General features: G+C 34.0%; 1 protein-coding gene across 1 annotated transcript in view; it reads right to left on the reverse strand.

Moving 5' to 3' along the window:
* The window catches only part of GABRG3 (gamma-aminobutyric acid type A receptor subunit gamma3), a 253,015-nt gene that overhangs the window by 77,268 nt on the left and 148,946 nt on the right, over window positions 1-26,801 (reverse strand). Inside the window, exons 4-5 of the mRNA XM_072412880.1 lie at window positions 15,436-15,656; window positions 5,102-5,184 (exon numbers count right to left, since the gene is read on the reverse strand). Of these exons, the coding sequence (XP_072268981.1) occupies window positions 5,102-5,184; window positions 15,436-15,656 (304 nt within the window). The remainder of the gene's footprint in view (window positions 1-5,101; window positions 5,185-15,435; window positions 15,657-26,801) is intronic.

A 26,801-nucleotide genomic window follows, 5' to 3' on the forward strand; every position in this document is an offset into this window, starting at 1 on the left:
AAGATATGCTGCCTGTCCCTTCTAAAAATGTCTTCTCCCAATTTATTAGTTTGGAACTAAAGTTCCACTTTAATACATTGCATCTTGCTAGTCCTTTGATGCGGTGGCTGCATTAGTTCTTTAGTTTTTTGTACAGACTAAGTACATTTTTTGTAAGTATAGCAGCCTGAAAAGGAAAACAAATGCAGTCACCACATCCAGACAATGGATACTGATATACATTACATTTTTGGCTTTGAATGCAAAGCTCTAGGAAGTGGAAAACTAACAAATAACATAGACTGGAGGAAATAGGCAAACTGAACTGTTTGCTACAGCAGACCTTGTAATTAATATTTGAAAGTATGAGCAAAGGTGTATTCAGATGCCTGAACCTGGGCATTGTTGCAAGATCAGAATAGGGATGGTCAGGTTTGCCCCTTTCTATCATTCCCCATGAAATATCAGCTATGTTTATAGGCTTCAGGGAAGCAAAGTATGAATATCTTTCTTATCCTAATATCGATTGGTTTTATTAACTAAAGCCTTAGAGCCTTCAAAGCCTAACTGTTTTTCAGTTTTAGATGAGTAAACAGAGTGAAAAAAATCAGCCTGGCTTAACAAGGTATGTAATTATTTAATCCATAAATGAACAGCAAACCTGTAAATATTATTTTTTTATTCATGACAATAACATTTCTACTTTTTATCATTAAATGCAGACCTTGAGTTCTGGGAATGTCAGAACATCTAGACTGGAGTGGAGTCTAAAAATATAATCAGTCTGCTACAATCAAGTTGAAGCATTTTAGCAGTAAAATCGTTAGTGCTAATTAGCCATGGAAACTATTATGCTTTTTGACCCTCCCCATTTTCAAGATTTACCAGGTCTTGCCTTAAATGTGGTTTCCCATTTAGCATTTAAGAACACGCACTGTTGTCCTGCCCAAAAATATAGACATTTTGGAATTTCTTCTTATACCTTAATGTCACAGATTACAGCATGTTCTCCACTAGTTATTCCCTAAGTTGCCCTTTTTCATGCCTCCACAACACTGGACAGTTCAGAATCCCCTCCCTATTACTTGTCTAAATTTGAAATCCCCGTCCCCCTACTAAGCTAGAACATCCCTGGCATAACTGCCTATTGACAGCCGACATATCAAGAAGCACACGCCCCATTTGTTCTGCATTTGGATGGCTTTCCTACATAACACCCACTCGGAATCTCAATCAAACATAATCATTAAGGCCTTTTTCGGAACTCACTATGGTATCACACCAGAGCCTTAGGAGGTTCAGAATAATCCTTGCCCTTTGGCACCTATATTCTACCTCTTCATACTGCATTTTCTCAATTTCTTTTTGAGCTCACTCCCATTCGCTACCATTTTATGTAAAAAATGTGTATTTATATTTAGTTGGATATTAACTCTTTGTGTTATTATCTTTAGATTTACCTAGTTATCTTTCTTGCTTTTACTTTTTTGTTTTCCTTTCCACTTTAACCCACTTCTGCTTTCTTTTTTCCCTGGTGATGAAGACGTAATTTTTATTATTTATGCTGATTTGTTTCGTGAGACCATTGTTTTTTTCATGTCATTTTATAGATCTACTGGTATACTCGGTCTATTTTGATTGATTGCTTAGTACTGTTTAGTCTATGCTTAGTCATATTGACATACTTTGTGATTATCACCATTGTGATTATGCCTTTTCAAAAAAGGCTAATAAAAAACTTTTTGTAAGATGTTATGTTGTTGATGTTCTTCTATATTAGATTCTATTTGATCTGTAGCTCAGCATAGGATTTTTCCTAGTGGTCCTCTCCAGAGAGGCCCGTAGCTGTAAGAATTAGGCGCAGGGCCTACATGACCGGGTGCTAGGCCTAGCCCAGAGCTTGTAAGGGGTTAAGAAAAAGGTAGTGTTGCTAGAGGGGGCTGGGCTAGTATGCAACGTGGGGTAGGAGGAGGTAGTTATGACAATGGTGTTTATAAGGGATGGGCTAGAAGGTCCGAGCTACCCTGGTCAAGTGTTTTGACATAGAATCGAGAAATTCATATGAGGCAAAGAGCAAAAAAAAAAAGCATAAAATATGAAGTACCCTGTAGCAATCATACGGTAATGTGAAACCTAACCAGTTGCTCTGGGTTACTGTATTTTTCATATTATTCTTGTTCTTTGCCTTGACCTACTGTATTTTTTAAACCAGCATGCATAATTGTTCTTTTCACTGACATACCATGACCATTTAGAGAATAATAGATACTTTTGAGCAGAAAACTTTCACATTTTAACATAGTATATTCCTAGTACTCTCCCTGCACCTGATCGTCATTTGAAACATTATCAAACACACTATATAATGTATTTATGAAGCAGTGAACCACAATTTCACTGAACATTTTTAACATGCAGTGAATACTTCATTTCTGGTTCACAGTTTAATACATTTACTCCTATAAATATATAAAGTTCTCTGAATTATATTTAATATACTTTTTTTAATTTTTATTTTCTTGTTTTACTTTTTTTTTTCAATGTAACATTGTTCCCTTTTTTCCAGGCACATTTACATTTAGGCAGCTTTCAAAAGCTGCATCTGTATTATCTCTCTGCCAAAGGCTATATGTTTGATAGATGAGGAATATTTTTAAGCTCAGCTTGATTTGATCAGTATGTAACTCCTCTTGGCATTTGATATTATGCTATAATATGAAAGCAATATTTTATCTAAAAATAATGTTTGTCATTTATGATGCCATTCCTTATTATTGAATTATAAAATTAAATAAATTGAATTGGTGGGTTATTATTATACTAAGAGGCTAAATGCCATTAATTTTTCAATACCATTTTCCAACACATTACATACAGTATGATACGATATTGTTTTATGAAAAGACATTGTTTTTCTGCATTTGGATAACTTCTCTACCCTTTAAGCAACATTGTCAATGCTTTCTTCTAAATATTCACACTTTAAGTTAGTTAGAGCAAGAAAACCTTGTCCAAACATACTAGGCACAAATAGCAGATACTTTTGAGTATACATCTCTTAATATGCATTAAACTGGCATGATCAGAAAAGCAGTATTGTTTTATTAGTTCATATTATATATATATAAATTTATTCTATTTAGTTACCTATTATATAAAAATTTTAGTTATGCATGTAGAAATTCAAAAGATAGATATATTAAAATGATAATAATTGAAAAAAATGTGTACCGTTTGCTGCAATTCCCACCATTAAACCTGAGTGATCGGCATGGAGTAGTTATTATTATTATTTTTATTAAACAGGATTTATATAGCGCCAACATTTTATGCAGCGCTGTAAATTAAATAGGGATTGCAAATGACAGACTAATACAGACAGTGATACAGGAGGAGAGGACCCTGCCCCGAAGAGCTTACAATCTAGTAGGTGGGGGAATTTCACACACAATAGGATGGGCAATATGTAGTGGTGGGAAGTAGTGAGGGTTTAGCAGACAGAAGAAGACGGGTAGGCAAGTTTGAAAAAATGGGTTTTGAGCGCTCTTTTAAATGAGCAGAAAGTAGGAGCAAGCCGAATAGGACGAGGAAGACCATTCCAGAGAGTTGGAGCAGCTCTAGAGAAGTCTTGTAACCGTGCGTGTGATGAGGTTATGAGTGAGGAAGTCATTAGTAGGTCATTGGAGGAGCAGAGAGGGCGGCAGGGGGAGTATTTTTTAACCATGTCAGAAATGTAAGTGGGACAATAACTGTGAGTAGTTCTATTTCTTCACTAGATACAGCCAGTCTTCCAGGTTTAATGACAACTAGAATCTTCTAACCCACTTCCTGGGGTTTCACGTTGTCATGGATCCTCCCCCTAGGTAGAAGTCACCACCCCAACTTGGACTTAGACTACTACTTGATCTAAAAGGTACTTATGGATCAATAAACGGGAGCTGTAGATCAGGACTGTATACTGCCACTCCCAGAGAAGATTAGGGCTGGCCAGAAGACCAATAAATAATCTGGATTACATATATTTTTTCTGTTTGTGCTGCTTGGTTATGACCTTTTCTTGTTCTCCATCTTTTTAACTGCAGAGTTCAACATCAACAGTGCCTGGATAAAACTACAGTGGATTGTGGGTCTAACAGACAATCTTAAAGCAGGGCTAAATTTAAATTAAAAAATGAGCAGTCAGGTTCTTTATTACAGAGCACAGGTGACGTCTCTTCTGCAATAAAACATACTTGTCTGTGCGCATTCTTTTCTTTAATGTACACTGGCTTTCAAGAGAGTTAGAAAGCTTTAAATGTGGCAGCATTCTGCTTTGTAGATGGTGCACTTAAGGTAAAATGGACCCTTTAGATACTGAACAACTCTACATACCTTGTAGCCATTCCTTGAGTCCACCTTTCCAATATTTTACTCTTCAGCTGAGGCTGATCATGTGTTACATGGTAATAAGTTTAGTATTTATATTCATACTTTAAATTATTCTACATTTACAGATGTCATGTATATCATACATGAAAAATAAATGATTTTTTATATGAGGATAACTAAAACAAATATTGTATCATATTATGAGCAATAATAATACATTTTACCACAGATTTCGAGCACACCTCTCTAATTAATTCAATATATCAATTTTTTTTGACCATTATTTCTTTAAATTATTTCTATCAACATTAATTTAACATGAAAGAATCTAATATTTCGTTCTGAGCTTTTTCTTTTTCTAAATTACATTTTTTTCTTGTTGACTGAACCTAATTGGTATGCCTGATCATATAAGTTGTTAGATGAGTCATTACCTACTTATATTTAAATAATTATATAGAAAAACACTGTTGCAAAGTTACACAGAGCTATTTAATTGTGGGGGTCTTGAGTGAAAATCTGCAGATATCAAACAAAACCAGAAAAAGCCAAACATCTAAAATGCGAACTGACTGCAATGTCAAACAGATCATAGTACACATGAATATACAAGCAAGAAGCACGAAGAGCTCACAATTTATTGCAAGCACTGCACAAATGTTGTACTTTAGAAACAAGGCATCCATATCAAATGATACATTGCATAAAATCTCTCAACCAGGGAACATCGATCTGACACAAACTGAATACTTACAGCTGGAGAATATGAGTGGGCAGGAATGTTCATCCATAGGAAAGTTGTGCAGCTGAAGTTGACATTCAGCATTGATGGTAAGCCTAGAAAAAGACAATCAAGCATCAATGGAATAAGATATAACTAATGAGAAAGTTTTTTACTTGCTAATGCAATGAGCAAATGCAGTAAAATGACAATAATAAAAATAATCAACAATCATCGTCTTCTGCTTATAATGTTTAAGCAGTTTAAGTGGAAAAAGAAAAGAAATGTACAAAACCTGATGTTTATTAGAATCACACAAAATGATGAAGTTGTTTTTCATGGCTTCATCTTTAATTTTTCACACTTTTTTGTATAAAACCCGATAGAATAAAATTTTAGCACTTCTTTAAAATCATAAAGAAGTTATATTTAAAATCATGTGATACATTTTTAAAGCATAAAATGTGTAAACAAAATAATGTGTCTTCTGCAGTTAATTCATCCGTTAGGTTTAGGTGTAAAGTAGCTGTTCCACAGCTATTTCTATTTTTTACCAATGAACCTAAAAATTCAGCAACAGATTTGTAATGATTTGTAATACTGAAATGAATCATTTACATTTGTTGGGACACATATGCATACATGTAGCATTGTATTGAAATGCTATGCATATACCCTGCAGATATCATATTCTATCTGGTCTGTTTGTATTGACAGGAAAGCATGTTTCTAATACAAAACATGACCAAGATCTAGACAAAACCATCAGCCCCGAAAAAAGGAGGGAAGATAGGGGTTAGAAATGGATTTCAATGCAGTTGTTGTGGATTGTATAGTAAACTGGTTATCCATGTCTCCAATGATATTTAAAGACATTAAATGTAGTCTGTATAATATTGCAGTGAATGGGTCAATCCGTGACAAATTATAACACAGTTTGGTAATGTTTACAATGCACGGGTAGTATTCACAGAAAAAAATATAATTTGTCCATTTGTGGTCTAATTATCTCTAGTATAAGCTATAAGAAAAAGAACACTATAAAAATATTCAAGAAGTGTTTAATTTGTAAATTAGCACAGCCTAATTAAAAATGTTATTCATTTGAAATGAAAAGGAAAAAATGAAACTACTTTTATGTATGTTGCTTCCAAAGGAAAGCCACTTTCTGTGTACCTGACACTCTTAAAATGATACACCAAAATGTAGAGCAAGGTGAAGTTTGAAGAAGTGGAGTGAATCTGTGCTCATTTTAAAAATCCAATCATGTGCAGCAAAATTTAAAATAATAGATCTTCTACTTCTTGATTTTAGATGATTAAGTAAACATAGGTACTCATACAATTTTATTAATTAAAACACTTTAGGTTGTTTACTAAGCAAGGCAAATTCTAACTTTGCAAGTGACAATTTAGTGAATTACTTGTGAAATTGTGCCGTTTACATTTTTTGTACCTAATTAAGTACTTTTTGCACAGAGTTTTAGTTTGAACATGAATGGATGGTTAAATCAAAAAATTGTTATTACCCAATATACACTATCCTATGCAGAATAATAATCTACTTTGCTAAGTGAACAGCCTAAACACCTTTAGTAAGCCACCCATAGTGTCTCAGTTTACTCCTCTTTTTCTCACATTAGTAAACCAAGTCTTATATATCTGTTCACATCATCCTTTATTTCATGCTAAATGACAAAACAGCTCTTTGCTTTTGAACTGGTTAAATCATGGAAGCAGATTCCTTCCTGTAAAACCCGCACAATTATTACATGGCAAAAAAAATGGTAGCCACTTAAAAAAAAATACATAAATATATATTTATATAGAAAAAAATATATTTCTAAATTCTTACTGATTGCTACATAGCATATAGGCACAATAACAATTGTTTTTACAATAGTAGCTGCCATTTTTCTAAAGGTACAACTGATGTTTGGTTCATCTTCATGATAATAATGCTGAGTAGCATACTTATTCAGAACTAACTGTTTTAGAAACGACAACATTCAACACTTTTCTTCTTGTGCTATTAATGGAACAGACTAACAAAGAAAACATTGAATGTTCAATGTCATATAAAAAAAGCAATTTAAAACCTACTTCTATGGACACCCCTTCTGTCTCACCATGCACATACATTTTTACAGCCGACAACAATTTAAGAACCAGCACACTGAGAGTAGACCTCAATGAGATAAGTCAACTCAGCCATTGACCCCTCACACATACAAACAAGGTAACCATGACCTTGTGTTCTAACAGAATCACACAATATTCTCACCAATCTTTGCTGCAATTCTGAATAAACCAAATGATTTAATAGAGACCAAAATTTGTAGAATTAGAATGTATCATTCTGTTAGGAGAAGTAATGTATTTTAACCTTGTGGTATAATCGTGTTCGGTGTCTAACTGATGTTTATTTTCAACTCCTGTGCAAAAAACACTTGTTATGGAAGTAACTCTATTACAGTGGAAATGACGAACATTTGTCTCCAAGCAGGTCATCTATGGGTCATATTTTCCAGTCTTAACCAATGTTGATTGTAAAATTGCAGAACATAGCATTTACAAGAGGGCTGTTTATGTGGGAGTATGGTTAGAAGTTCTTTAAAACCTGCAGAGTTAATTAGGGCTTATTATGCCTCTACATTCCTTTTAGGATAAACTTGTTTGTTGTCAAATATGCCATCTACCTTGACATTCAAACATATACATGAGATTTACTTGGATTAACTTGTTTACTATTTTATAAAATTTTGGAAACATGGTAAGGTTTTTATTTCAATCCTGGCTATCATCATACTCTACCATTTTTTGGCCCTCTAGGTCTTAGCAGATACCCTAACCTTAATGAGCAATAAAAAAGAAACAAAACAAACAAATTCACAGAAAAAAAAAAATGTCAGATATCATGACATAAGGCAGTATACTTGTGCTTGTGTACTATTGTCACTAGTGTACTTGTGTTTAGGCAAGTACACTAGTGACAATTGTAACTTTTTATGATGTGTCTGTTTAACCTGTATTCTTTTTAGATCATATTTAAAGGGAAACTGAACTCTGGACACTGTTCCCAAGGACACAGATGGTAAAGGACTAGTAATGTCTTTTTGTGCATTGGGTCCCTGTGTGGTTGCATTCTTGGTAGAGCCAAAGCTTTGCTTTCTCATATCAGATCCCTAGCAAGGAGAATAGTGATAGAAATAGCACTAGCCTTACCACTCAGTCAAGGTTCACTTCAAACTAGTTTTTACTAGTACTTTAGTTAAAACACATTTTGGTTCTTGTTTCTTCATTTATTCTTCAAACATTATTTATTACAAATTACTTTTTTATATTTTTACTGAATATGTCTTCACTAACCACTAATTGACTGACCTAAAACAAGAGGCTGGGGCTAACTGGGCATAATTTAGGGGGAACTGTAGCATTTTTTGAAAAGTGGGTCATTAAATTTATCATTGGAAGCCAGTGGAAATGTTTACAATGAAAAAGTATTGTGAGAATCAGGTAATCACTTTATTGTGAACTTTTAAAGGAAACATTTACTACACAAAACTCTCTAACATGTAATTACTAGTATCTCACCCTGCAATTACTAGATATCTGGTTATGATGAATCTTTAGCACCAATATGCTGTGCCACTGCCCCAGAACAAGATTTCTCACTGTACATTTATTTTAGGTAGGCCATTTTGATGGTATTAAATCCAGCAGGTCATGATATTCGCCATGCAGCTAGCATCTTCAAATGGAGATCATCATTTGCAATGTTCATGGTTTTTTTTTGGGCAACAAAAATGACTGTACATGGCTCAGTTGATGTTAGTTGAGTAAAAAAGGCTGGCTTGTTTTATTCCCAATATCATGTAATATATAAAAAAAGATCCAAAAGTTTAATCTGTAACCATTCCTCCTCTGCTCAATAGAGCATTATTATTACCCTCTTAAATAAATGTGCAATAGATGGAAAGAATATTACAGACTTTCCCCACAAAGCCTATTCAAGGCAATAAGTACTTCTTCAGAAAGTTTAACAAAACAAAAACTCATTATCCATATTATAATGATGTGACTATGTTTTTAATATATATTGTATTACATAAATATGCTACACTGCAAGATTTTATTTTCAATGGTATATTATTATTTGAGGTCATACACAGATTTGTAGGTTTACAAATTTAAATCATTTCGGAATGTTTGGATAAAATACTGTAAATTAAAGTGACCATTTATGTTGCCTGTGCGTTTTTTTATTTTTATTTTATTTTGCTTTAATAATGCCAGTCAATCAACAATAAATTCATTGTGAAAAAATGAAGATGATCTATATAATAGACATAAGCTACATTTTTTTCCACTATTCAGGATATTATGGAAAACATGTGACTTTGCTTAGGAAATGTGGGGCTTCTCCTATTTAGAACTATGCTCAGAAATAGGGTTTTTGGATAGATGAAGAGATCATCTTGCTTAATAGCTAAGGATTGTATTATGCTGAGAAAAGATGAGCAGCTCTAAGAGCTTCAACAATCTTAAAATTGCTTTTCTACAATTACTGGTAATTTAAATTTGCAAGTGGAAAACTTGTACCCTAAAAAAAGGCAATAATACCCCATTGGTAGAGGAATGTCCATTAATCATAAGTTTCATTTCATTGGAGGCTTGTCTACAAAAACTTGGGATGTTAGTTCATAGGATACCTTCCTTTATTCTCTATAATGGTTACACATTTATTAAACAAGAAAAAGTTCATTATCAAAACATAGCTGCATTAATTTTTTTTTAGAGAACCACATGTTAAACTCCTAGGTGTTCATTTTGGATACATTTTAACAGAAGTTTAGTTGAGTTTATATTTGAAGTGGCCTTGTGTATTTTGAATGTCACCATTTCTTACTAGAACGATAAACCTAGTTGACTTTGCTTAATGTTCCTTTTAGAGGTTATACTTTGATGGAATATGTGAAAGTACCAGGACGGATATTGTTCACAACCCTAACTACGACAATAAAAAGATGACTAAGATTACTGTGCCCTCTATAAAAACATAGTAAGTGCATAAAAGGGATGCTCATGAAAGACATAACTTGTATGTGTTACTAAATTGCTGTTAACATCTGTGCTGCAATATCACTTGGGTGTAGAACTGAAGTAAAAGGATTTAAAAGTATTGTCATAGACTTCTCTAGCACGTAAGACTATAGGCCTCCAATATCAAGCAAATTCACTAGTCTATAAAATGTTTGAAACTTTGATACATATGTAGCATTTTCCAAACACTTTAGGTATTTTTTTTATTCATGATTCTTTCACTGCAGTTTGAAGCAAAAAAATGCTGTCATGTAAATATATTTCTCAATAGCCTTAATAGATCTAAATGTACTTTGCTCAAACTCTGTACACAAAAAAAGGCTGTGACAAGGAACCAGCTGGTCCTCAAACTGCAGAAAACTAAAGGAGTACATGTGGTTCTTATATTTGGACAATATTTTATGTTTTTTTTTTTATTTTGATTATCTAGCTTTAATAGAAGGCAACCAAGTTTACACACCTATCCATGTTACCCTATGTTTTATTTCCGTAGTGCATATAAATGCATATATAGGTTGTATCCTATATGATGTTTCTGATGTATCAGTTATGAAATATTTAGATTATAGAAAGTTAAAGTGTAACTAAGCTTTATACCCAACTGAACGTTAAAGCTTGTGCTTCCAAGTACCTGCCAATATGTATAGGGGTTCTTCTGGCAGATAACCATTTAGAGTTTTGGAAGGACATATACCATCTTATTTCCTTACAGCTCAAAAGAAACACCTCTGATTTTTCAATAACTACTAAAAACTACCCAGTTTGAAATACCACCTGGCATCAAACTACTCTCTCTTACAATCACAGCGGCAGTTTGAAAACATCCAAACCATTATTTGGTTTTATTTTTAGTGCACACTTGAGCATCAGCTGGCATTAGGCACTTCTTCCATCCGATGTAAAGTTTCAGCAATCTTACCAGGTCTCCCAGTCCCCCGAGGAAGCCCTGTGAGCGAAACGTGTCGGGAAGGGAAACATGTTTTTGCTGTAACCATACATTGCTCTAATATACTGTAGTTAATATATGATCTTTAGAACAGTGAGCCTGTGTTAGCCCAGGTCTAGCGCAGGGGGACTCTGTTTAGTTTTTGTATGATTAAAAAAAAGTTCAGTTTTTAGAAAAAAGTTGTTGCCCTACAAAAGCCTGTCTTTTCTGTCTCTCTCCCAACCGGTCTTTGCAATTTTTTCAGGCTGGGCAATTTGAGAGAACTCTCTTTAAACAACTGGGTTACTTTCCTTTTTGAATCTACTATTCTTCTGTGATGTAAAAATGCTTAAAATGTCTCTAAACCTAAAACCATAGAGCTCCTGCCAAAAGCACAATTTCTCACCTAATATGACAATGCTCACTCATTATGCTGTAAATAAAAGGGACTATAGAATACACAGTACCCTCATGTCTGTGATTTAGAGGGATTGTTCTGCAGTCCACAGAGCTCAACTGGCTGGGGCTCAAAAAAGTGATTGAGATAGTACTGCAGAATGAACAAGTCCTGGATTTTTGAAAGGATGGCAGGATCCACATGCATAGTTGACACTATATAAACATATGTAAGAGTTCTTTCAGTTGTACATTTAACAGATCATAAGGAAGCAGATACAGTAAGAGAAGTTAATTGAATTGGTTTACATACAAGGTAATACTTCTTATTTCTTGAGTGTATATCACGCAAAAGCTCTCAAATTCTATCTTTAATGACTGTGTACATGAGGGAATGTGCTCAGCATTTATTCTACATAACCTTGATGATCAAATTTAGAAGCTGACTAAATGTTTCCGTTTTAATATTCCTACAGAACAGAGTGATATGCTTGCTCTTAGAGAAAGAAAAATGATCACTTTTCAGATGTAAATGTAACCTACATATATAATAAACCACTTTTTAATAAAATGCCACAATGACAAAACTAAAAGTAGCAATGACTAAATGTAGTGTAAACCATGATGAGGAGGACCCATCTGCCCTTACTAACAAATAAAATTGAAAGTGGAGTCAAATATGCAAATACAGATATCTATTTTAATCCAATTCTCTCTTTCTATCTCTTCACCTGGGAGCATCATTAATCACGTTTTAAAATACTTTTAAAATGGATTGTCTAGTATATTTTATGTCAACCATAGATGATATAAAATATAAAATGCAAAAATGTAATTTAAAATAGGCTTAATGTAAAAAAAAAATAAGCTAAAGTGACAGATTTACTTGAATTACAACCCCCCCCCCCCCCTCGGAAATTATTAGCCCTGAAAAATCCTACCTGTGGAGGTAAATACAGAAGATAAGGGGTCTCCACTTCAAATTAAAAAAAAAAGTGGTTAAAAAGAAACACATTGTTTTTTTTTTTATCCACCCTTTTATGAAAAGTGATACGTGTGATGATAGGTCGTCTTTAATTGTGTATATACTTATAGCTATCTGTTTGTCTATTTAAAGAGGACCTGAACCTTTAGGAGATGTGCCCAAAGGCTGTCAGAGGGCAAAAAGACTAGTCAACAGTATTAGGAAGGAAGGTAAAGAAAGGAGAAAGAAAGCAATCACAATCAAAAAGAAAGGAAATTGTGCAGAAATATGAGAGTGGCGTTACTGTGACAGATCTCGCAAATTTGTACAGCATGTTGATGTCCACCAACCTTCTTACAAAGAAATAATTTGTATAAGGAAGCTGGTGTTGCTAAAGTGTTACCCAAATTAGTAGGACAAGGTAGAAAGGCTTTTATTAATAGCCAGTATTTATATAGCACCGACATATTATGCAGTGCTTTACAAAGTCCATTTTCATATCACTTACTGTCCCCCAAAATCAAATGTCATGTCTAATCTAATGTTTGAGGGAAAGTCAATTAACCTAAGTGCATGTTTTTGGAATGTGGGAGGAAACCAGTGTACCACGCAGACACAGGGAGAACATACAAATGCCTTGCAGATAGTATCCTGGGCGGGTTACAAACCTGTGACTTAGTCCTTAGTACTGCAAAGCCAAAAGGGCTAACCACTAAGCCAACCGGGAGGATGAACATAAGGCAGATGGCAGGTGATATCTGATTTTTTTACTTTGTGAAAAAGCTAGGGCTACAAATGCAGATCTTGTAAAGGATAAACCATCAATGAGTGATAATGGTGAAACATTTCTTGCCACTAAAGGGTGGTTTCAAAAGTGAGAGCTAGGGTTCTTAGCATAGCTATGGTGAAGCTTTTGCTCTCATCAAGTGAGATGAATCTGTGCTTTTCTGGAAGAAAATGCCCAGGGAACATACATTGCTCAGGAAGAGACGAAATGCCCGGCCACAAGCATATGAAGGAGAGGCTAACTTTATTGCTATGTGCCAATGCAAGTGGTGACTTCAAGATAAGGCCTCTCTTCGTTTATTACTCTGAGACATAATGTCCTGAAGAATAGGCTAGAGGTTATGTGGAGAGCTAATAAAAAAGCCTGGGTAACAAGAGTTTTCTGTCCTACTGTTAACAAATATCTAGAGGACTCTCAAGATATTTGAGAAACTCTCCTCATCATGGACAATTCTCCTGCTCACCCACAAGACTTAGAGTTGGCTGAAGAATTTCCTTGACATACAGCAGAGTTCCTCCCACAGACTTAAACCTTACAAAGTTTGGAAGCAACATTACAACATCCTTTCCTGTGTAGGGTTAATAGAGAAATCCTGCGGCAATGTCTCTCTAAGGACACTGAGATTTATACTGGAAGAACGGCCTAGAGACTTTGAAGGCTTTGTAGAGGAGCCTGAGCCTGCAACTGATTCTGTAAAAGATGACCTTGGTGGAGGAACACTCAGCGGACAGGGAGGATCAATAATCAGTGCAGCAAATTTCCTTTTCTGAAGGAAAACCTGATAATGGACAGATCTACAAACATTTGTAGAGGTGGCGCAACCAGACAGAGAAAAAGCCAGAAAAAGACAGCCTTAGACCAGTTTTTATTTCTGAAAAGGTTGAGACCTAGTGAGCCAGAAGCAGGTCTTAGTGGAGAGCCAGATTCCTGATGTTCCTATGGAAGGGGTCTTTCCATCCAAACAATAGGCACCCTTCATTTCATCCTCCCCCTCCTCCCTTCCTGCAAGCTAAAGATGACAAATTAAATGGTGAGTATGGTATGAATTTGTTGTTTCTGGTACGCTAGGCACATTTTATGATTTTTTTGGTGAGTACAGTAGGAACATTTATAGTGTTTCTGGTAAATTACACATATTATACAACCCTTTTTGATTATAGGTAGGTAAGGGTTGCTTTGGAAGGTTCTGAAGTCAATAGTCTTGACTTACAATCAACTTGAGTTGCAACCAGCTACAAAAAAAAAGTTTTGGCTTTATATGCACTTTAACTGTAGGCAAGTAATGTCAATGCATTTTCATAATTACATTTTTTTTTGTTTAATGGATGCAAAATTCTTGGACAAGGCTTACATCTGTTTTAATAAATCTATAACTTTGTATGGTTTGTGATCAATATTTTATTTTTGTTTCTTATGGTTATCTGTATTCCCGACCATGTCTTTATTGTATTTTTCCTTATTTTCATTTCAAGTCTTTTCTATCCAAGGCAAGTATATTCCTCTTGCTAAAAGTATATTCCTATAGCTGTGGGATATTCAATACATTTAAGCTCCTGTACATAAATCCCTGTGACTAACAAATAATGATCTACAAATCTCAAACTTGTTCTTAGTTTAGTATCTTTTTCAGAAGATAATTGGGCAATAGTCTATTCTGAGTTTTCATAGTTCGGGTAGTTCGGAACAACGGGTAAGATCAGTCTGGCTGGCCTGGAACAATATAGGGTGGTACAATACCAGAAAGAACAGCACTGGTGCACCAAAAAAGCATTACTGTTTTTAGCCATAGCTATTTCTTGTTCTATTGATCCTAATGTGACTTTTTTGACAGTGTAAAAAAGGTAATATTTTTTCTAGTTTATCTAGTAATCAGTTTTTCTACTACTACTTTTCTACTTCTACTACATCTAGTACAATGCCTAAAATGTAGACCTAAAGAATCTGAAAATATTTTTTTACCCTATTTGGTTAAAAAAACGGTTTTTATTATAACCCCACGGTATATGCAATTCTGTGTGATATTCTATGTGATGTGTGATATTCTACTGTGATGTATATTCTATATGCTACACTATATAAAAAGTATAATGTCTGCCATTTTTTTAAACAACTTTTCAAAACTGGATTGCAGAAAAAGACTGATTAGGTGATGATTGAAAGAAGTGTAATACATAGCAAAATACACTGACATACCTTAATGTATACAAAATTTTGCCATCATTCCATATTCGAAGAAGTTGATTGGGAGTTGTAATCCAATGAGCTTCTGCAGTTTTAGAATTCCGAAAAATAGTGTCTGGAATCCAAATTAATCCAACCATATTGCTGTTTAGGGTTAAAATCTTCATGGTGCTATTAAACCTGAGACGATTATCAGTCCATGTTTGGGCAAAAAATATGTCTATTTGGTATTCCTGTTGAAGAAAAACACATATTTGATATAGGTTACCCAATTTTCCGCACATTTTCCTGCAAATACTATGAAAAATAATTCATTTATCTATCCAAGATCAATATACATCTTGGAGTATTATACATTAAAGTATATGTCTGGCCTAAATTAGTTTGTAGTTTTGTATTAGGTTCGTCTAGCTGTCTGCATCCTAGTAGGGAGATTTCCCTTTACATCGGAGAGAAAACGGTAGTACATCTCTCCTAAGTAAACAAACATTTAATTCCAGAGCATTTTCCTTAGAACAAATCTTGCTATTGGAGTATTTTCCCCTCACTCTCTGCTTCAATTACATCTGAAAATGCTGAATTTTTTCCTTATTTTCTATCTTAATGACAATGGTCACCACGACAAACTAAAGATGATGAATATCCACAGCAAGGACACAAAATATAGATCTGAGAAAGGGTCAAACCCTTTTCTATTCTATCCACACTATAAAAATATTGGTTTGCCTTTACATGCACTTAAATTATCCAAAACAATCCTTTCTCGTCATAGTGGTAACATTTACAGAAGTTCAGTATTGTACATGTTGAGTGAAAACAAGCACATCTTTCATGAATCATAATGAGGTAATGGACTGTTCACGGCCAGTGCCAAACAGCAAAATATTTATCTCAAAATACTTAAACTTGAAATTAGCTTTCAATTTTACATTTTTCTTACTAAAATGAAATGCTACCACAGAGTACAAAAATACAGAAATAATAAACAAGAATATGAAAACATGCTGTTAAGATGTTCTTAAGATATAGAATGAAACATCGGATTATCTTGCACAGGAACATATTAAGTGGAAAACTAGACAAATATTTTAGAGGAGTGTGAAAATACAAGTTTAAAACATAATATGAAAAGTCTTACTACATGCTTATGACTACCTTACTGCCCTGCTATAAAAATTTTGCAATGCTTTCTGAGTCTGACTCAGAATGTAAATGAGGATTTATGACTTCACTTTGACATGCTGCATGCTTCTTCTTGGTCAATGACACAAAGTCTCAAAACTGGGAGCAATCAAAAAAACAGGCGACATAAATATTTGACCAGTCATTCTCAACTAGAAGTCCTTGAAATCCTAGGGTTCCTCCAGAGGTTGCTAGGGGTTCAATAAACTTTGGCTGCTTGACTTCCCATATGATGGTGACCTAATATTTGTGTGGCCAATAGCACTTTGCAGATTCAATAGTGTGACACACATGCTCCTAAATCTATCTTTAAGGCATTCTAGCCACTACTGTAAGGTGCATATTTTCTATTGGCATCCTATGTATTTAGCAGAGGTTCCTCAAAACCTGAAAACTATTTAAAGGGTTCCTTAGTGGTGAAAAGATTGAAAATTACTGCATTAGACCATTCATATACAAGGAGGGGAGGGAGTATATATAGGGAGGGGGTACCTTAATGGAGCTTTTTATTTATTTATTGGATTTTGGCTTTATTAAATTAAAAATGTTTTTGAATGTAGAAGCAACAGGAAAATACCAGTCCTATTTAAATTGTTTAATTATTCTTAATTCTTATTGTTCTATGGCCTTACCTGGAATAGGTGCCCTCATCTTCATCTGGTATTCTTTCGGGTTTTGAATCTTTAGTCATTATTTGGCCAGAAAAAAGTAAATGGCACACATGCAGGTAGGGGTTATATAATTCCTAGCAGCTTAGGGGGGAAGGGGGAAGTGCATAGAGCTGCATAGCCTACCAACTAGGTACTGTAGTTTTCATCCAAACATAGAGCCATGTACTGATTTACTGCAGTCTCTTTTGTTGATAATATGGAAACGTGAAACTCTTGATACAGAAGACCTGTTTTCAAATCACACCTACACATTGTTTTCTCCTATGCAGATTTTTGACTTCAGAACAGTTGTAATGTTTTGCTGGACAGCAATATGGAGGACACCTCTGGGACCCCCCCTGCCATTCGTACATAACAAAGCACGGTCACAAAGCCCGCACTGGCGTTATCTTTGTGTCTTCTGGACGAGAACCCTGCCTAAGGTAAAATTGATAACAATTTCTTTAATTTTCACTTTTAAGAACAACCATTTAGACTTCTACTTTCCGCCCTATTTCTATATTAATTTTTACAAACGATAATCAACTATTTGTGCAATTTTTACCTACCTACCACAGGTCACCCCCAGGGTTGGTCTCTGTATACTACCTATTCATAGGATTGAAAACTTTCCTTCATATAGGACCATCCTGGCGCGTTTCATGTTTGGTCCAAAACCACACTCGATTTTCTACTAAGTAATATGTAAGTGATTACTCTGTTTCTCCCCCCCCCCTCCCCTTTGTATGCCACAATTTTTTTTAAACTAAAAAAAAGAAATTTATCCCTTTAGATTACCACACTAGTAGTTCAATATAGTATAATTTAAATATAATTCACCAACTAACTACTGAAACTATACCATAATACCACCCCAACCTGGGATGAGAAAAGGCCCTAAAAACTGCAAACAATCTAATATTACAATGAAGATTTACTGAGACTCAATTAATGGGTTGACACTGACCATTTCTAGTTATTTTATTGATATGCACTTCTTCGTACAGATAATATTTAGTTCATATATCACTGTTGTATACATATATATTTATATATACTAAATCTTCAGTTATTGTGTCCTAAATGTTTGTATTTATTATTTTATGACATATTACTTATATACTACTTGACAATGTATTCACCAATACTGTTCATTGGATGCACTTACTGAATGTATTTGCTATACAAATAGATACTAAAAATGAAATTCTGTACATCCTCGTTATACGTATACTACCCCTGAAGAAGCCCAGACTGGGTGAAATGCGTCGGGTAATCGACTTAGGTAGACAAGATAATTACCAAGTATTTGTAGATTCTGGTTAGAAGTCTAATGTCTAGTGCCCGTATGTGGCCAGATTGGTAATGACCAAGACCCAAGTCTTAGGTCATACCAAACTGCTTGAATTTGTAAAATGTGCTATCAGATTTTATTATGAATACAATTTAAATCATTTGCCTCAAAAACTGTACTTTTCATTCTATTTTTTTATTCTAATAGTAGCCCATTGTTTGATTCACTTTTTGCCTAGAATTGTTCTTTATTTTCATTACTTATTCATAAGATATCTCTAAGACATGATTGCTGTGTATTTGGTTTTTATATATTAAATCCTGTTTATTCAGTGTAGCAGGCATGCATTTTATAATATAATGCTTAACCTGAGATAACTGTGCATAGAAATAAAAGAGAAAAAAGGATAATTCATTCTGTGTAGTATATATCATTTCAAATACAATAGATTGTAGATCTCATAAATTTAGATTTCAATGCACATTTATCCATGCCAATACTCCATAGCAGTTTGTGATCCAAAATATGTGGCAAATTGTCAGTAAAATTAAATGCAGCTAATTTATCTTAAAATACAGCTGGCTAAAATGCAACCATGTGACTAAGTAAGGCTTTTATGTATATTTAAATGCTTTTTAAAACATTATCTTGGTAGCTGCTTCCTGCCTTCAAGCAATGATTAAGTCATGCACTGGTGGAGTCATTTGTTTCATTCAAAATAAACGCCTAGACACATTCTGCTTTCCTACGTGAAATACTTCAGTACAATCATTGTTTCAGTACAATCACCAAGTTTGAAGGTAAAATTAGTAAAATGGGAATTATAGTTCCTTATCTTGAAACAATATTCATTCAAGCCCTTTATACATTTATCCATAGCTCTTCTCTGAGTAAAAGAAAAAGGGAATCTACTGAAACCAAATGCACAGCCAGTGTCTGCATGAAGCTTTTTGGTAACCTTTTAAAAACTTGTAATGAAGGTTGTCCCGAAAAGAAGAATTTGATACTTGTACTTGCCTATGAACAGATCATCCTGACATTTTGCTGCAACTCAAAAGAGTGGGAAACAATATGGGTAAATAATAATTGTTTGCAATTTTTTTTATAATAATAATTATAGCAGACTAAATATGATCTTATGCAAGGGTCAAAATGACAATTTATGTCAAATAGTCAAGCTCAGATCATGCAAGGAAAGTTAAGTAAAGGAAATATTGTACAATTGTACACTTTGTCCAGGCTACTGCAGTCATCAAGTCGCATGTGAATGTTGCATCAAAAAATGATGAGAATGTGAAACCACCTGTCTGAAGCTGAATCCGAAATGGAAATTTCAACATAATATTGTGAGCAATAAAGGACTGTGGACTGAACCAGTCAAAGTCTTCATTTAAACCCCATTGAAATATTGTCAGGGAATATGAAACAGACAGTTCATACATGGAAACCCACAAACACCTTTACCTAAAGTAATTTTTTGTAATAAGCATGTAGTGTGTGATTGACATTAAAGAATGGACATTAAATAATTATTTAATGTTTTATAAGGTAGAAAGATTCATTTATTTGTTTGGGTTATATTATTATTATTATTATGTTATTTATTTAGGTTATGGTTTATATTAAAATGTGTACTTGTGTTCTTTTATTTTATTTGAATATTTTATTGTTATAATGAAAGGCCTACGGGCCATTTAACCAACACATTATTGTGTGGTTATTTAATTGAGGTTTGATGAGGGTTGGTTTTGTTTTGGTGGGGTCATGGGTTGTGGGGTTTACCTTCCCTGGCGGTCTAATTTTGTCCGTATTTTTATTTCAAAAGCTGTACATTGTTTTGCATGGAAATTTGTTGTTTAATATTTTAGGTCTGTAATTCTTAGGGATAACTCCTGGGTATGATAAAGTTTGAAACAAAAATCATAAATTATAATTAATAATTATAAAAAATAATGAAATTATATAATAACAATAAATCTAATTTAATAAAATTGTCCAAACAAGGGTAAAACAATAGATAAACTTTTGGATTTATTATTTGTTTTTGATTTTTTATAACCTAATCACTGTGATCAATATGCTAAATCAAATTACAATGTAATCTGTTTTTAAATTTCCCACCAAGCCATGGCTCCCCAGCATACCGACGCTTCAAGGATCACATCGATCAAGCCGACGATGTGATGCAGAAGCTGGCCACGGATCGCTGGAGGACACCGGTGGATCGCGGGGAGCAGGTAGGATTTTTTCTATGCTACCTTGAGTGTGGCTCGGGGTTACTGCTTTTGGTATATATACATCACCCCAAGGCACCCTCTGGAATACTGCCAGGGGGGTAATAGCCTGCTGGATCAGTTTTACTGCAGTCATGCACCAAGGGTAAAATGAACACACAAACTCCATGGCAGGTAGGAATATAGGCAGGGATCCTGGCAAGAAGACTTCCTGCAGGTGACACAGTGCTGGCCCTATAAGACAAGGTATTGAAATTCTTGTAGAATACTTTTCTTTTAATATGTTATGAATATACAGCCTATTTAAAAGCTGTAATTTCCCAATAGCTATATGAAACACTATAAAAAAATAGCACAGTAGGCATCTCACATATGTTTACAAAGAACTACAGGAGATAGGAATCTCTCCATGATTCTACTCTACTCCAAACTGGAAATCTTTTCCTGGAAGCCTTTCAAGTGTGAAGGTGAAGGGGATAAAACATAAAAGCTAAATATTTGTCAAAAAGTAGTACAATAACCAAGAAAAAATGTACTTCTTTCTCTTAGAACCAGTTCTTTTGATTAGTCTTTACATTCTAACAGACTGCTAACTTTGTATCTTTAGTAAACATATTTGTAGATCTTCTTGAGATAAGATGCATAGTATTTGTTAGGCAAACAGTTATAGCTGTGAGTTAATACTGCAGTTGTTCCTTACATTAAAGTGAATTCATATTTTAAAATGAATTATGTGCATCACAATGCTACTAATAATTATACAATATGTATTCTACAGGCAATATTAACTAATACAAACTGTCTGTGACTTTGGTAAATTCTGTACTACATTCTAAATGCTCTTTGCTGGTAATATACTAAGACAAAGAACAACTCTTTTATTCATTTCACTTTTTCTGAAACATGTTTCTGTTATAAAAATATTATTTGCAATGAAACCAGCGGAAAATAAAAGTGTTTCAATGTCCACATTTTTTTACGCGGTTTAATAAAAATGCAAAATGCAGGAGTAATTGAGAAGTGAACACTTAGCAAACGTTTAAACTCTGATTTATTCATAATTGGTATTTCATTTTATTTTGTATTTATTTTTTTTAAAGCCCTTAAATTTCAGGTTTATGATTCATAGTGTACTACATGAATAAGGCATGAAGAATTGAAGCATAAAAATTAGTTTGGTGTAATACAGAACCAAACATGAATATTCATATATAGTGAATACTTATACTATAAATCAAATGCATACTTTCATGAAAAGTAGTGTTAGTATATAAGTATGTTTTCAAATACACAAGACACCTACTTTAAATACAAACTACACTCAGTAATTTTTAAGTGGTTGCTGGCAAGTCACATCTCTGGAGTGCCCAGTGGCTACACATCCTAAAAGATTTCTCTATTAGCCCAAACTGTATCAAGCTATAAAGAATGCACCTTTGTTCAATCTTTGAAAGAGACAATTTAACAAATTACTAAGTGGAATCAACAATGAAGATAAAAAAGCCACTGAGTGATCCTAGTCCATGCAAGTATTTTAGTTTTACCTCTGGGACTTGGAAATATTCACTGCAAATACTCACTTGGCAAAAAAATCTCCAGCAGATTTTCAGAATCCCAGGATGAATTTTACTTTTGGAGAAAACATCAATAAAAGCAAAGCAGAACAGATTAGGTAGAGTATGCTGTCTGGAATGGTGCTCCTGTGGCTGCTCAACCGTTGGGAGACTCCATTAATAAAAGAAATTCTTCAGAGGTAAGTTTTTGGTGGGATGAGTTGGGAGCACCACAAAGTAGTTAACATGTGTGCACCTTTGAATCCATAAATGTAATTGAAAACAAATTACCAAGGATGCTGCATTTTCTCAAGTTTTGGAGTGTTCCTTTCTTTAGCGCTCTGGAAATAGATTTTATGGGCAGCAGTTAGAATCTTGATATTTTAAGGCCTAGATAATTACAGAATTATCATGTGGTACAAACTTTGTCCAGGACTTTAAAGCCTTGTCATAAAGAGATACAATATCTTATTACAACAAATATTTGCTGAAGATTTAGCTTGTTTAAATATTTTTATGTTCATTAACATTAGATATAATTTACTGATTTATTCGATTTATTCCTAATTCTTTTAAAGAAACAGGCAATAAATCGGAAAATGGAAAAAATGTTCTCTTGACCCAGAAGAAATGTCGTACATGCCAGTTCTTTTATTGTAGCCAGACTAATAAAGATCATAAGACAATAAAATAACCATTTATGTTATTATAATAAAAAGAGAATGATGTAATATTTATAGGATGTATCAATAGTTATAAGATGTATTCAAAATGCAAATGTAATCGACCTCAAAAGCTGTATAGAGATACCCACATAAGCTTTATTGACTGATCCTATGACCAATAGATAATAAATCTACTGATTTGAGTAGGAATTTGCATGTGGCCTACCAACTTGTTGAGAAACCAGATCAACCAACTTTTAAAATTGCTGTGCATTAGTGTTGGCTATACCTTTGTTTTTTTTAACTTATAATAGATTTATTAATCAAAGTGAAGCTGTACAGATTTTTGAAATCCTTAAGAGCAAATAAAAACCACTCCAGTACTAGTCCTTTTATTTTACTGCTTAATAAATTGCATGTTCAAGCATTATCAAAATTGCCTCTTCACCTCCCTTTTTTCCTGTAAAGTATGTCCCAATATTTTTTTATACCTCGCTTTTATTGCTCCTTGTGACATCATACCGGACTTGTAAAAATTCTTTCAGGAGCAGCTGCTGGCAGGTCAGCACCTATTATTATAGGAACACTCTGCAGATTGATATCTCACAAATGTCTTTAGGATTTAGGAAGGATTATTGATTTCCTGGGAAAAAATAAACTATTATATGCAGTTGGAGAGGAGTGAGGGGTATGGTAAAAAATTTTGCAGTCCAGAAGACAAGGTTGGCGGTATTGCTTGGGATTTCAATGCAGCAGAACCACTATATTGTCAGCCGGAAAAGAAAATTAGGTGCTCTCTTAATTTTAGACACTTAGACACATTTTTTTTTTTACATGATTTTTTTTACACTTACTCTTTAATAACCATGCCTCAGCTTTCACAAAGATGAATGTCATTCCTACTTTTTTTTACCTTTTAGCATTTGTGACACATATTGTTTTGCTAATGTGAAAATTTGCCAAGCTGGCATCTTTCTACAGGAGTAAAAATAACTATTTCTTATGACTCATTTTTCTATATTATTTCTGTTCATCATTACAAATATCCTTTTTAAAATGCTAGTTGCCTGGTTGTTTGAGGGAGCATGTGGGCATACTGAATAAATGTTCTTGTTCTGTTCATCTCAAATTATGCTGAGAAAAAATGGCTAATTTTACTGGCATAATGGAAAAAAAATGCTGAAAAAATGTATACATTTAAAATAAATAGAAATCCAACACCTATATATACATACTACATGAATAGAAATCCAAATGCTAGCATTGACTTTCTTTATAAAATTATTTATCAACCTTTTACAGCTTGGGGCACAAGGAATGAAAGGACAGACAAAATATTAATGGGTTATTGAGTTTCAAATGTATTTTCACGCTTATGATAATTTGTGTTAGACATTTTAAAATAATTACCTGTGCTGCAACTATTACATTACTTTAATGAAATAGTACAATTAAATGTTTTTTCTCTGCATTTTTAGGATGCTATTCACTAGTTTGTTAACTCAGGTCTTACATGAGTAATTGTATAATTTATTGTTTTTCCAGTTACATTGCCTGTTTGTTATGGGAGTGTGAGCAAAACAAGGTTATATTGCATACACGTTAGTGAATTTAGAGGACAGCTGAATTTCTGATTTGTGTACTTGTGCTGAGTCTGTGATTTAAAATGCACTTTGAAAAGTAATGGTAGCCTATGTATTTTCTATGTATTTCTATTTCTTTTAAAGTGTCCTTTTTGTTAATCATAAACAGCAGTATTTGATGTAATCTTTTCTACATTATCCAGCCTTTGTTGTGTCAACATTGGCTTTACAGTTACAATAAAATAAAATAAAAGCCTTGTCCATTCCCATAAATACTTAATTAGCCAACTAAGCCCATGGGCTGGTTTAATTGTAAGTGGGCCAGCAAGGATTCAGCATCTGGAAGGGCCTCTGAATATGGTCGCCACAAATAACAGGGTAAGGATTGTCAGAACTGATATGGGGTTTATTGCTGTTTTTAATCTGTTCATTTGCTTTGTTCATAACCTGGTCTGTAGCCTATATCACTGCTCTCAGAACTGATACTTCTCTGCAAGAGCCAGAAACATGTTATGCTGGAAAAGCACACCATAGCATGGTCCATATTTATGGATCATAATGTATAAATTGCTTATTCTATAGCCTGGAATATAGCCCTACTGTAGGGCTCAGTTAGTTTGTCTCCTGGACAATGACTGTCTGACTTGCCATAGACAGGTATATATCGAATCAGAAGTTGTACAAAATCTAAATTCTGATTCAAGGTGAGAATAACTTGGATCTGAATCAAAGTGTCAGTAACAACTGTAAATATTTTCTCCCTTCCTTACGTTCTGTACTATCGATAGCCTTTATCAGGACACAAAGTAAATCTCTCAAATGTAAACACACAAGTAAAAAACTTGAATTCCACCCTTTCTGGTTGCTGTTTTTGGCAATGAAATTTATATATATGTGTCAATATATATATAGCCTAAAGACGATCTATCACATTTGATTTATCATATTCAGAAATCCATTACTACATTTCGTTTATGGTATCTTGTGTTCTTGCTATTCTTCAGCTTCCCTCCTAAAATTCTCCCCTCCTTACAACAGATAGGCAAAAGAAAACAAATATCAATGTAGAATATAATCTACATTCATAAAGCTATTGTGTACATGCAAACAGCTTTAGTGCACAAAATGAAGAGAGATTTGTTTCAATTTTTCAGATCATTGAGCTTACTGATGACTTTTTTGTTTATTTTACTAAAGCATGAAGCAAATAATACACTTTAGATAGTAAATACTAACTGATTAGGAAAAGAATGTGTTGCAGCAAAAAAAGGATGGTAATATATTATAAATAAAGGGATTCCACAAAATGCTGGAAAATGTTTGAAACCATAGTAAAGTTTCTCTTTAATACCCATTGCCTCATATTATTTGTAGTAAGGTGTTGTCCAATTTAATGTGAATACATGCCACTACGCATATACATTGGACCCAAATGCAGCTGGACTAAAACACATTGCAAGGTATAGATGTGAAATATGACGTGTAATGCATTGTGGTATGCTGCATTATCAAAAAATGCAGGTTTGGTTTTTATGCTCCAAGGCACTTTGAGTGCTCGTTCATAATAATTGAGCTCTTAACGCAGTGCTCCTTAGTGTATGAAAAGATGTGATTTCATGCATACAACCTGGGAATGGACCACTAAAAGCCTTTTATAAGTGTTCTTAGGTTAAAGTAAAGTTGTTTGTGGTGGACTGCTATGTTAAAATGTCAAAACATGTTTGAGATGGTGCTATACAAACATATGTGCTAGTCAGAGTGGTTGGAGTGATTGTGGTGTTTGTCCTTCTTTCTAAAAGACTATAGAGCACCAAATAAAGATCCCATGTCTATGTAGGTAAATGTATCCATGTATTGTTAAAATATTTATTTCTCCAAATTAGTGGTGCTAAATTCTTCATAGTTTTTGTATATACTATACAATTGGTCTGCAATTAAACAATGGAGTGCATTTTTTATTATACCTTTAAATGACCAATTCTTCCTATGTATTGACGGGTTTTGGGTAATGTTTTCCACAAAAAAGGTGAATGGGTTAACCACCTTGGCTTATATTCAGAGCACTTCATAATATAATATATTATTCCAGTACAGGTAGTCCTCGAGTTAAGGACATCCGACATATGGATGCCCCTAGATACAAACAGGGCTTCCCTGCTCGCTCGTATGCAGGACGAAGGCTTGATTTTGCAGAGCGGGCAATTCGCATGACTTGCA

This window comes from Pyxicephalus adspersus, chromosome 1, assembly GCF_032062135.1.
Source record: "Pyxicephalus adspersus chromosome 1, UCB_Pads_2.0, whole genome shotgun sequence".
Classification (NCBI taxonomy): domain Eukaryota; kingdom Metazoa; phylum Chordata; class Amphibia; order Anura; family Pyxicephalidae; genus Pyxicephalus; species Pyxicephalus adspersus.